At 45.8% G+C, this 13,584-nt stretch overlaps 2 protein-coding genes across 2 annotated transcripts; both read right to left on the reverse strand.

Moving 5' to 3' along the window:
- Positions 1-1,274: 1,274 nt before the first annotated feature.
- LOC136543100 (L-type lectin-domain containing receptor kinase IX.1-like) lies at positions 1,275-1,874 on the reverse strand. The gene has a single exon (XM_066535653.1). The coding sequence runs from the start codon at positions 1,872-1,874 to the stop codon at positions 1,275-1,277; it is 600 nt and encodes a 199-aa protein (XP_066391750.1).
- Positions 1,875-8,981: 7,107 nt separating this feature from the next.
- Positions 8,982-9,722, reverse strand: LOC136543102 (cysteine-rich repeat secretory protein 4-like). The gene has a single exon (XM_066535654.1). The coding sequence runs from the start codon at positions 9,720-9,722 to the stop codon at positions 8,982-8,984; it is 741 nt and encodes a 246-aa protein (XP_066391751.1).
- Positions 9,723-13,584: the final 3,862 nt, after the last annotated feature.

Here is a 13,584-nt window from a genome sequence, read left to right on the forward strand (position 1 = left end):
ACACCATTACATACGGACGGCAACATCGAGGATCGGAGACCAGTTCCAACTTCCATGGAAGCTGGCATGCACGACGACAAGGAGCACGGTGGGAATCCACAGCCCAGCAGCTTGAATTGTGCGGCGGCATGGATTGTTTGTGTCGTCACGTACGGCCACACAAACCCAGAGGGAAACTAATTTCCAGCCCACCACTTCTGCCTCCTTATTAGTATAGTTTTTTTTTTTCCCGAGAACGTGCTTTAAGAGGGATAGATTTTTTTGAGGGAAGCCATCGTGACAACTTTATTAATTTCAAATAATAGTTACATCATCCGCTAATTGCGCCAAAAGAAAATCTGGAGGATCCTGTTCCCAAAGAATGGGTAAGGATCTTTCCGAGTTACAAGCTAAATTATGCGCTACATTATTGGCCTCCCTTGGACAATGATCGAACTTGACATTAGAGAACCCACGACGTAAGAAGGAACATTCCTCGTAGATAGCAGCTACAACACCAATTGAGTTGCCTCCCACCTTCATAATCTCCACCACTACCAAACAATCTGATTGAAAAATGAGTCTTTGGCAACCTATCTGACCTGCCAACAGAAGACCATCTCGCAGAGCATATGCTTCAGCTTTAAGAGGGATAGTTTTTTAGAACTTTGTGTGAAATTCTCGGCGAGTTGCCGGCTTCACACGAAAACAGAAAAGTCCTAGCACTGCTAGCAGAATCTAGTAAGCGAATACATCTCTAAATGTTGGCGACCGAAGCGTTATCAGAGTTTCAGGCCGTGACCATTGCCAGTAGCATCGACAGAGCTAGCATTGTAGCCAGCAGCAACCCAGGATTCTCCCTCGGCAACGATCAGCTGAGCCGTCTGCGCCACCCCGTTTGGGGATCCCCGTCGAACACTCGACTGTTTCACTTTTTCCATAACATCCACGAAACCAGCAGAACTAAGGGCATTTCTAATGGAGTATTAATGGTAGTTTCTATCTGCTTTAATTATCCTGCCAACTAAGTAATTTAATCACATGGCAATACAATTAATGAGGAGAGAGATTAGAAAAACGGAGACACCGTTTCTCCCTTACGAAACCGAGTCTACTCACAGATCAAGACGGGAAGAAAACAGTCGTGCGGCATAGGGGAGACTCGAGTCGTTTCTATCTCATTCTTCCGGATCCAGTGCTCCACGATACCGCTATAGCCCGCTATTTTTTTCCATGGTGAGTATACCAATAAACCGGCTCATTCAAACCTTGAGTTCTCGTACAACTTATAAAGATTACGTAGTATAGTAATTAGTTGGTGGACCTGGACCTAAAGATGCATGCATGCTGCGTGTTGCCATATCGTCTTCCTCGGACATGAAAGCCGACGACGGGACAGAGGCTAGCCGGCCAATAACCGGTGGTGGTTCGTGTCCGTTGGTGATTGTCGGCAGCGAGGCCTCGAACCGCAGCGTTCTAACAGCCTGCCAGATGGACGGCCTCAGGCTCCGGTCATGCGCCGTGCACCAAAGCCCTACCACCAGCACGCGCTCCATCTGGCGCGCGTAGAAGTCGCCGTCCAGCCGGGGGTCTGCCGCCTTGAGGACCTCACCGCGGCCATGCATCTCCAAGACCCGCCGCACCAGATGGATGACGGTGTTCTCATTCTCATCCTGCACCACCACGACGGGCCGCCGGCCGCAGGCGACCTCGAGGAGGAGGACGCCGAAGCTGTACATGTCCGATTCAGTGCTGAACCTGCCCGTGCTTATGCAGTCCGGGTCCATGTAGCCCATGGTACCGGCCAGCTCAGTGGTGTGCGCGCCGCGGCCATGGTCGACGAGCCTCGCCAGCCCGAAGTCACCAAGCTTGGCGTTGAAGGCGGCGTCCAGCATGACGTTGCTGGGCTTGATGTCCCTGTGTAACACACCTTGCTCACAGTCTTGGTGTAGGTACAGAAGTGCGGAGCCGATCCCGAGGACGATATCATACCTGCACACGCACAGCATATACAGCTAATATGACAGCTAGTATGAACGAAGAATTGCTTCCTTTTTGTTGTGAAAGCTTGGACACATATATATATAAGATCATGAATTCGAGCTGTAAAAATGGGGTGACCTGCGCTGCCAAGAAAGTATGTTGTCTGCACTGTAAAGGTGACTGTCGAGGCTTCCGTTGGGCATGTACTCATAGACGAGGAGGTGGTGGTCATGGCTATGGCACCATCCGATGAGCTTCACGAGGTTGCGGTGCCTCAGTTGGCTGATGATAGTCACCTCGGAGGCGTACTCTTTCCTCCCCTCGCTGCAGCTCCTGGACCGTTTTATGGCGACGTACATGTTCAGTTGGTCGAGGAAACCTTTGTACACGGAACCGAAACCACCTTCGCCGAGCTTCCGGTCGTCCGAGAAGTTGCTAGTGGCAGCGGCAAGCACGTCGTAGCTGAATCCTTTTGGTCCAGCTCCGTTCCTGAATTTTCCTTCCATGTCTTCGTCTGTCGTATTGGCGATGGCAAACCTTCCCTTCCGCATGCAGCCAAAGAGGAGGCACAACAAGATGGCAAGGGTTAACAAGAAGAAGGTGGCACTAGCAGACGCAGCCACACCCAAGCCGACGATCAGAGACATCTTGGCCTTGGGGTCGTCCTTTGGTGGAACCTCTGATAGATCAACATATGCACACATTACAAAATTAAATCAGTAGTCTCTGTCTCACTCTCGCTGTATATAGAGAGAGAAAGTGTTGATAAAAGAAGAAACTTAGGTCAGTCTTGGAGATAAACAAAAACAACAACAACAGTAAGAAATACTATAACGTACGGGATATATATACCAATATAATAGGTAGAAATAAACATACCAGGTGCACTTGATGGCACCATGATCAGCTCGATCGGCTCTGGGTGGTATCTGGCAAAGCAGCTGAACCCCTTGAAAAAAGCAGCGGTGTTGTTAGGATGGTTATCCAGCAGAATCCGAACATGGTAATTGAGGCACTTGGTGCACTCTGTTGTATTCTTTGGATCATCTAGTAGCGGATCCAGTGGGTGAGTTATTTTCTATTTGGGATAACTAGTGACTTAGAGAATCCTTCGGGAGTAGGAGACAGAGAGAGAGTAGGAGCATCTGACCGTCTTAGGAGCTCCCTGCCTTCGCTGGTACGTCGATGAAGATCTGCACACGGCAGCGACGGTCGGAGTAGCGGTGAAGACCGTGGTGGCGCAGTGCAGTGGCGGCGGCGGTGCTTCCCGTCACTGGCTGCGCCCCTCTGTTAGATCGGAGTAGGGTTTCTAGGTGGGGCGTACGGCTCAGGCGAACCTCGTACTGAGAGCCGCCGACCCCACCTCTATTTAATGCGCAGTGTGACAGGGGCCCGCCAGCCATAGATGGACTGGGCGCCCCCGATCAGGGCGCGAGGTCAAGGCCCAAGTGGCCGTTGGGCCACTGTGGTTGGGAGATCAAACCAACATTCTCCCCCTTGATCTCATCTCATATTTTAACTTTAAACTTTGACTTTAATCCTTTTCACTTTTATTTGTTCCATCACAGATTAGTGCATAGAGCATGCTTCATCGTCATGGTCAATCGCCGATAGATTTAACAGCTACGATACACATCTCTGTTTTGAAACAGATTCTTTAACTTTGGGCCCTTTATTGTCCGGAAATCATAGGCTATACCATAAACCCATGTCGACTGTGTGTTCTCCAAACACACTGGGTGGTAAGTCTTTTGTACGCGGATCCACAAGCACTTGCTTATTACTTATATGTTCAATACTTTTAGTATGATTCTGAACTTTTTCCTTCACAACGTACAACTTTAACGTCAATGTGTTTGGCAGCACACTTGACCCGTTGTTATAGGAGCAAACTTCTTAAATGGTTATTGCTGTTGTATACCATTATCAATTCCGGGTGTAAGTTCTTTTAACCACTTCGCCTGTCCTTAAGCCTCATAACAAGCTATACCATGGTTATGCATCTTTGATGACACCACAACTGTTTCTTTGGAGCTTTTCCACAATAAAACTCCAACTGCGAGTGTTAGCTACTATGTGGGTTTCACTAAACATCTCGCCAAAATTTAACTTTTGTACCCACAACTATTTGAGAGTACTTATTCTTTCTCACTTACCATGAGGCCTATAAATCTTTGCACAATTGCAAAACATTCTCAACTCCATTCCAGTGATCTATATCTGGACTGGACTTCTGCCAAAAAACATCTCGGATACATAAATTGTGTCAGGGTAAGTTCTTGCTTATAAGCATTCAGTAAGCTTCCAACAGCTGAAGCATATAGGACGTCCATTTGATCGATCTCACATTTATTATTGGAACACTGAAAGTTCTAAAAACTATTACCCTTGACTATAGGAACAGGCGCAGGTTTATTCACATATATACTTTATTTCTTTAGAATCTTCTCTAAGTATACACTTGAGACAGTTCTAATACCCCTTTTTTTCTTTTATCTCGGTAAGTTCCAATTCCTGGAACGAATGATGCTTTACCAAGACCATTCTCATTGAAACTTGAGGACAAGAACTGCTTCTTCTCCAACAGTAGATTAACACCACTACTAGCGAGTAAGGTGCTACCCACATGCAGGATTAGGAAAATAAATTTCCCATGTTTAAACTTTGCATAAATACAATTGTCCTCTACATTCTCTTTAAAACCCAAACTTTCTTATTATACTGTCAAACTTCAAGAACCACTGTCTTGAAATTTGCTTTAATCCATAAATGGATTTCTTTAGACAACATCCCTTTTCTTTTCCTTCCATGACAAAACCTTTTGAGTTATGACATGTAAACTTTTCCATACAAATCCCCGTTGAGGAATGTGTCTTTACATCCTTCTGATGTAACTGTAAATCGTAATGTGCCACTAATACCATTATGATTCTTAAAGAATCCTTGCATGTTCATTATAATCTATTCCTTCTCTTTATGTAAATCATTTCACCACAAGTGGCGCTTTATAGCTTTCCATATTCCCTTTCGATATCTTTCTATATTCCCTTTGGAGTCACCTTTGTCTTGTAGACCCATTGTAGCCTACTGTTTTGGCTCCATTAGGAATTTCTTCTAAGTCCCAAATATCGTTGGTATTTATCGATTTCATTTTATGTTCCTTTGCTTCTTGCCATTTAGACGAGTGAACGCCTATCATGGCTTCTTCAAATGAGGTGAAATCACTCTCTATTTGAATTTCTTTCTTAACTTTTACTTCTTAGTCACCATAAATATTTGATTTTCTTATTCTTTGAGACCTTCTAGGGCCTCGTGGCACTTCTTTCATATGGGGCTATTGTTACTCTTCATTGCCAAAAGGCAATTGTTCTATAGCCTCCTGTATCACAAGATCCTTGTTTACTTATACATCCTCTTTAAGAGCTAACATCTGGTGTTGTATATGTCATACAACATCAGCATGTATAAAGCAATTTGTTGCTCTAAAAACACTGTAGTGGATATGTAATCCCACTTCTATTCAAGCTTTAGGTATCTACATACCATGCTCCCCCAGATTACTCCATCTTCTGTAAAGATGGTGTATCTTCAAATTTCTTATTTTGGGTTTAATCTGCTAAAAACTCATATGGCGTCATCTAGTATAAATACTAGTTGACTATGCTATCTTCCCATCGGAACTATAAAAAGTCTAGGAATTTAGCTATTTCTTTACTTTAGGGGTATCGCTATTATGACCGTCTTACTCCCTCAACGATCACATTCATCTTTTATAGATCACTTTTACCTTCAATGCATAGTATGCATTGCATTATCTGAAGTATGGGGAAGTATCTTTCTTAATCTTACATTTCTCCCCCTCGAAATGTGGTATGAACTTTTCTACCACAATTTCGAAACATTCAGAACTCTTGTGAATGAGGAAACTTTGATTACTTACTTCATCCACATGATTACATCATGCAAACAAAATTCGTATGGGAGTACATTTTCCTCATTACACTTCAAAACTCAACATAGTCTATTATTATCAATACTTCTGCAAGTCACACTTGCATATCTTTCTTATCTCTTGGTTCACATGCAACTTTCTTTTGTACTCAAACTCATTGAGTACTTATGACCATGACACAATCAGAGTATACGGTAAATACTAGAATAGCATAAGAGCTATCCCAAACTTCTCTCCATGTGCGGGATATTTCTTTAGAGCATATGAATCATCACATCCTCCTCCCGTCATGCAGGATAAGTACTATGCCAAACTCTCCCGCCTTACAGGATTGGTTAACATATGTACTATGCTAACTTTACCTCGTCATGCGGGTATTTTCTCAAACTTTTCCCACCATGCGGGTACTATCACAAACTTTTTCCCGCCATGCGAGATAGTTCTCTTGAACAGACATAATTGCCAGGATTGGCTCGTGTTCAATCATCAAATTCAGAAATAAATCCGAATATTCTTTAACACACATGTGTAATCCAATGTTAGTCAAATTAAACATTTATATGACTTTTACAACTCTCATAAGTGAAACTGAAAATAAATTCTTCTTCACAGAGAGTACATAAAAGACATTTCTCAATGAAGACTCTCATTAATCTATCTCTTTTCTTGGATCAATATCCTAGAATTCTTTTCTTTTGAAGCCATTCTTTAAAGAGAACACAGTCCCTTAAACAATGGTATTCTTTCATACATAACTTGCCCTTAGACATTTCATCATCTGAGTCACAAGTACCCAGCTCATTTCTCTTACTGCCTTCAAGAATGAAAGCATGGAGGTCTTTTGTCTGAAAAATATTCAACAATAATGCTCATTAAACTTTGAAAACTTTATGTTCTATTCTATATCACCGTTCGGCAGAAATAGAATAAAACATCATTCTTCTACATTAATTCCACATCACCGTTGGGCAGAAATGGAATAAAACATAGAACTGCTCCTCAAAATTAAATTCTCCCGTTGGTTTGAATTTAATTAGAAGACAATCAACTTCATTGCAGCGGAAACATAAAATTACATTTCTCTAGTTTAAGAGCATTCCTTGATCTTTATCTTTTCTCTGAAAAATTGGTCACTTTGATGCAAAATTCATCAGAGATTTAAACTTTAAACATAAAACTCATAGAATTATAATATTGTTATCATCAACGTTGGTCAGAAAATAATAATACCATAATTTAACTTTCAACTTAAACTCATAAATAAACTTATAATATTGTTATCATCAACATTGGTCAGAAAATAACAATATTATAATTTATCTTAACTATCAACCGTCTATTCCTCCAATTAAAAATTAGAACCAGCTGGAAAATTTTTAATTGGAGGATAAACTTTTCATCATTTGCTGAATAACTATAACTGCTCTTCAAATTAGAAGACAATAAACCTTTAACTTTGCAGCGGAAAATTGACAAAATTTCTTTTCTACTTTTCAGAAGCATTTTACTGTACTTTTCTACTCTCTGAAAATTCTAACACGTTGGTGCAATAATTATCAGAGATTTTAAATCATTCTTTGAATGAAATCATCAAAATTTGCTTCTGAAAAATAATAAAACATTTTTTTAATCATCACTGTGCATTCTGGCCCGGTCCAGCACTGTATAGCTCGAAGCCCAGCAGCAGCAGTGCACGCGGCCCAGCTGCTCACGCGCTCGGCCCATATGCAACAGCAGCGCGTGGCCCGCAAGCAGCAGCAGCGCACGGCCCACCACAACGCGCGTGCCTTCCTCCCCGTGCCCAGGCCGCAACCTGGGCCTGGGCCGGGAAAGCTCAATCCCGCCTAGGCCGCTGAGTGGCCCGGTCATTCCACGCCGTCGGATCAAATCCGACGGCCGTCCGGCCGTATCGCCTGATCAAAACCGCACCGCAGCCGGCCTCCCTCTAAACCCTAGGCTCATTTCTTTCTCCCCGTCTCTCTCACGCGTCTCTCTCTCAGCAGCGCGCTGCACACGAGTGACAGCAAGCCACGTCGAAGGAGAAAACGAAGACGGCGCCACCGCAGGCCCTCTTGCCGGCGAGCGCGCTCCCCGTCGGGAGAGCGCGCCGCCGTCAAGCGGCTCCGTGTCGGCACCCTGTACCCGTACCCGCGCGGATGCACCTCGGCGACGAACACCGGCGCTGTCCGGTCTTTCCCACACGATGGCGGAGATGGCAGCGGTGAGGTAAGCCACCGGCCTTGCTTTTCTTTTTCTCTGTTTTGACCGATTTGGGGATGGGGATTGGATCTAGGGTTAGGGATTCACTTTGTTCTTCTTCTTCCCCGAGTCTGTAGTGGGTTAGGGTTCGGATCTCGTCATTTTCTTGAATCCGAGCCCTCTGTTTCTATCACCCATTTAGGGTTAGGGTTAGTGAAAACACCCTAGTCTGTATGTTCAGATCCGAAAAGATCTAATCCATCTCTTCCCACGCGTCAGCAAACCAGCGGCGGGTGCTCCATCCCGCGTGAGGCGGTAGTGACGGCGGCAGGGAAGCCCTGGTAAGACTTCCCTCGGACCGTCGTCCATGTCTTTTCCCTTCTGTTAGGGTTAGGGTTATGGGTACCCCTCCCCTTTCTAGGTTTCTAGCCCCTGACAAGATCCACATACTAGAACCGTCTCTGGTACCATTGTTGTATTCTTTGGATCATCTAGTAGCGGATCCAGTGGGTGAGTTCTTTTCTATTTGGGATAACTAGTGACTTAGAGAATCCTTCGGGAGTAGGAGACAGAGAGAGAGTAGGAGCATCTGACCGTCTTAGGAGCTTCTTGCCTTCGCTGGTACGTCGATGAAGATCTGCACATGGCAGCGACGGTCGGAGTAGCGGTGAAGACCGTGGTGGCGTAGTGCAGTGGCGGCGGCGGTGCTTCCTATCACTGGCTGCGCCCCTCTGTTAGATTGGAGTAGGGTTTCTAGGTGGGGCGTACGGCTCAGGCGAACCTCGTACTGAGAGCCGCCGACCCCACCTCTATTTAATGCGCAGTGTGACAGGGGCCCGCCAGCCATAGATGGACTGGGCACCCCCGATCAGGGCGCGAGGTCAAGGCCTAAGTGGCCGTTGGGCCACTGTGGTTGGGAGATCAAACCAACACACTCCTCCGTCGTCAGGTCCCTCCTGCACTGCACAATCCCGTACACACGAGTACCGGTCGTCGGGTCCGTGTACGTCTCGTTGTTGTCCAAGACGTACCGGAGCGGCGACGCGGCTGCTTCGGCGATGAGCCTGTCCATCATCTTCCACCGAGTGTTGTTCATGCTCACCATGTCACCGACGTATGCCTCAACGTACACCACATAGGGAGATTGGTCCGTGTCGGTCTGCATCGAGGCGAAGTACTCGTCGGAGTAGAGGAGGAGGCACTCGTTGTACAGGAGCGCCCCGGTCCGGCCGCTCGGACACGCCGTGCTCATCATGTAAGAAGGCGCCATGTTAAGGCACTTCTTGCAGTCGGACCAGCTGATGTCGGCGAAGCACATGGCGACGCCGAACACCTCGTCGTTGGGAACGCCGAAGGTGGTGTTGAGGAACCCGGCGTTTGTGGTGGCGCCGTCGCGGAGGCTGTGGAGGAGGCCGTCTATGTTCGCCTGGTACATGCTGCCGGCGTTGAAGTTGCCGCCTTCCGCCGGGCAGTGCGTCCTGGCCGGTGTGTAAGTCTCCACGCTGGCGTACCCACCAAGCAAGCTGCTGGCGACGACGGTGATGGTGGTGAGGAGCACGAGCGCGGTAGGGAGACGGCCGCGCCAGCGCCAACCATGATGAGGCACCATGGCTGCCTGTCTTCTAATGACCACATTCGTTTGCGTACGTCGCGGACACCAGGGGTATATATACTCACTCCCTATAACTTTAGATGTCGTTTATTACATGATTGTGCATACCAAGGAGTGATTAATTAGGGTGAAGTTTTCCCTGTTTGCCCTTATCACTTCTGGATTCAGGTTCGGCTAGATTGCACTCGGCAAAGCCTTTGCCAAGTGCGACACTCGGCAAAGAACACACGGCAAAAAATTGATCGGCAAAGCCCTCTTTGCCTAATGACTTTTATTGGGCACTCGGCAAAGGCTTTGCCGAGTGCCTCGGGGACACTCGGCAAAGAAAAGCAACCGTCACGGCGCCGGTCCCGTTGACGGTCACTTTGCCGAATGCTAACCCGGTAGGCATTCGACAAAGATTTTTTTTAAAAAAAAATCTTTGCCGAGTGCCAACCCTTCAGGCACTCGGCAAAGAGTTTTTATTTTTTTTACGAAATTTCTTTGCCAAGTGCCAACCTGCAGACACTCGGCAAAGATTTTTTATTTTTTTTAAAAAAAATTCTTTGCCGAGTGCCCCCTGTCCGGCACTCGGCAAAGTTTTTATTTTTTTTTAAATTTCTTTGCTGAGTGCCCTCTGTCTGGCACTCGGCAAAGTTTGAATTTTTATTTTTAATTTCTTTGCCGAGTGCCCTCTGCCCGGCACTCGGCAAAGTTTGAATTTTTTTTTAAAAAAAATTCTTTGCCGAGTGCCCTCTGTCCGGCACTCGGCAAAGTTTAATTTTTTTTAAAAAAAAAATTCTTTGCCGTGTGCCCTCTGTCCGGCACTCGGCAAAGTTTGATTTTTTTTAAAAAAAAAATTCTTTGCCGAGTGCCATAGTCACAGCACTTGGCAAAGCTGGAAAAATGGTTTTCTGGACACCAATTTTTCCAGCTTTGTCGAGTGCTGTGACCATTGCACTCGGCAAAGGGGTCCTTTGCCGAGTGCAACACTCGACAAAGTGACTCAAAACTACAATTTTTTTTTGCGTTCCATCATGACAAATAAATTCATACAAACATATATCACATATATATCTCATTCATCACATATATATCTCATCCATCACATATATATCTCATCCATCCACACATCCATCCGCACATATCACATCCATCACAATATATATCACATATATAATAATAAGTGCTCAAGTCCATCTAAATAAATACACAAGTCCATCAAAGTCCACAAGTGCATCACAAGTATATCACAAAGTGAACAACAAATGAAAAAAATACAACATACATTCATCTCGCCCAAGGCGACTGTGGTGAAGGCCCAGCTCCATCATTCGTAGGTGCATAAGGTGGATTATTCGAACCACCATCAGATGGAGACTGCACAAAGGAGAAAAGATTGCATGTGAGACAAGATTATTTCGATAGCTAATCTAGGAAGGTAGAGGCCATACAAGCAAAGCACAAGGGAAACTAACAAACTTTCATACTCACAGTAGTAGCTGTAGCTACAGGACGCAGAGGCAGAGATGGAACCAACAGCCCAGGTGGTAGAGAGAAGCCCACACGTTGCCCAAGTCCTTGTAGGAACTCCATAATGTCCGTCAGCCTCTGCGCCTGGGCCTACCACTCGGCCCGCTCAGCCTCCAGCTGGGCCGCCATCCTCTGTTGCCCAGCCTCCAGCTCCTGACGTTGCCTCATTTCTTGTTCTAGCCGGGCCTGCAATATTTCACTCCAATGTTTCAGTAATGCAAAGCTAATTAAGGTGTGTAAAGATCAATGTATGACGAGTAAAATAGAAATAACCTCGAGTGCGTCGACCCGGTGCTGTGCAGCGGTCGGCCGTGTGCGAATTGCCGAGCTCTCGCTCGTGGTCCGTGCTCGGATCTAGGAGAGAGAGGGAGTAGAGGTAGTGTCGATGACGCCGTTGCCAAGCCAGAACCGCCCATGCTTCTTGCCTTGCCCCGCCCTCATGACGACCTCTCCATTGAAGTCCTGCATGCTCGGATCGTGGTCTGACCCATGGAGTGACCTCGCCACCTCAGTGTACTCACTGATGCGGGAGTGGACGCTCGGGTTCGTGTATGCCTCGGGCAGGTCCTCTAGGTTGAAGGAGACGTCGGACATCGCCTTGCCCTTGTGGGCCATACACCATGCTTGGAAGTCCGAACAAGTATGGCCACTATGTGACGTCGACTGGGAGAAAGACAGCACGATGATTTGAAATCAGGCAGAACTGAGCGTCATAATAGATAAATGAATTCGCGTACCCATGCTTGTTTGTATCCGGTGAGTCTGCGGCTGCCTTAATGGTGTGCTAGACCTTGCATCTGCAAACGACGGTCCCGGGCATCCCTGTGCATCTTGAGGTACTCCTCCGTTAACCACCTGTCCATCCATCCTCTAACATATGTATCAGCGAGTAATGTAACCATCAATTGCATCTACATGGTGTTCCTACTATCTAATAGGTGACAATAGGTCCTAATCCCACCCGTGGATGCATAGATGAGGTTAGTTTCCATGCTCTACTCCTATCCGAGATAGAATTTCGGCAGCACCTCCCCGCTGTTCTCCAGATACACGTCCTGCCAAAGAAGAGTGCGTATCCAGAGAACAACATGGAGGTGATGCCAAAACTCTATCTCAGACCGGAGCAGACCATAGAAACTAACCCATCTACGCATCCGCGGGCTATCCAAAAAACGTGGACAATCCAAAACAGATACGGTCATATATATGCAAAGATCTGCATACCTCCTACCGTATCTCTTTCGAACGGAAGACGCCTAACTAGGTTACGCAATCTACGACCATGATATGGAAAGAGGAGTTATACCTAGGGTGGCGGTGGAGTCAGGCTAGCAGGGCCGTGCTGGGTCGGTGCAGTGGCGAGGCGGCGCGGTGCAGGCAGACCGGCACGGCGACGAGAACTCCAACTCGGCTCCGATGGGCTCTTCTCTACAAAAATGGAACAAAATACTGTCATTTAAAAAAAATCGGCAGAACCTCCCCTACACGGTGAGGTTTCCAAAACCTGCAAAAAACAGCGGCACGATGGCCGACAAGCACGTATGTCTCAAGAGAAGCCATGTAATTTGGATGTCAATCCATGTAGAAGAATATATTCAAGTAGTACCACTGCTTCTACTACTACTTCCACTATTGCTACTACTACTACTACCACTAGTTCTACTACTACTACCACCACTATTGCTACAACTACTACCACTAGTTCTACTACTACTACCACTACTTCTACTACTACCACTACTTCTAGTTGTACTACTACTACCACTACTTCTAATACTACTACTACCACTAGCACTACTAGTACAACTAATACTACTACAACTATCACTACCACGACAACAACAAGAGAGAAGGCATACCTAACGGGCGCCGGGGGTAGGGGCGCGCGGCGCAGACGACATGGGCGGAGATGTCCTGGTTTGTAAGCATCGTACGTGACAACGTGCACGAAATCTTCTAAAAATTTTATCATAGCCTCCACATATGATATCACGACATCTCAACAAGTTTCATGATTTTTGGACTTCATTTGCTTTTTATAGAATTTAAAAACAATTCGCACGCAAGTTCACGGTCATGTTTCGTGAACAAGATGTCTAAAATTTCGGGTCCGTTCCTGGATACGGCCTCACACTACACTCAGTAACATGACTTTTATTTTTTTGAATCATTAAATTCTATTATTCGTACCACGTGCAGTTCAAAATTATATTTTTTGAAAAAATTCAAGTAAATGAAATAAAGAAACTAAATATATCAAAAAGCCATAAAAAATCCTCAAATTCTAACTAGGAGTTCCTGGTGCTTTAAAAGGGCTACACAAAAAAATTGGAGGCAAAAAAAAACT

Source organism: Miscanthus floridulus, chromosome 3 (assembly GCF_019320115.1).
Source record: "Miscanthus floridulus cultivar M001 chromosome 3, ASM1932011v1, whole genome shotgun sequence".
Classification (NCBI taxonomy): domain Eukaryota; kingdom Viridiplantae; phylum Streptophyta; class Magnoliopsida; order Poales; family Poaceae; genus Miscanthus; species Miscanthus floridulus.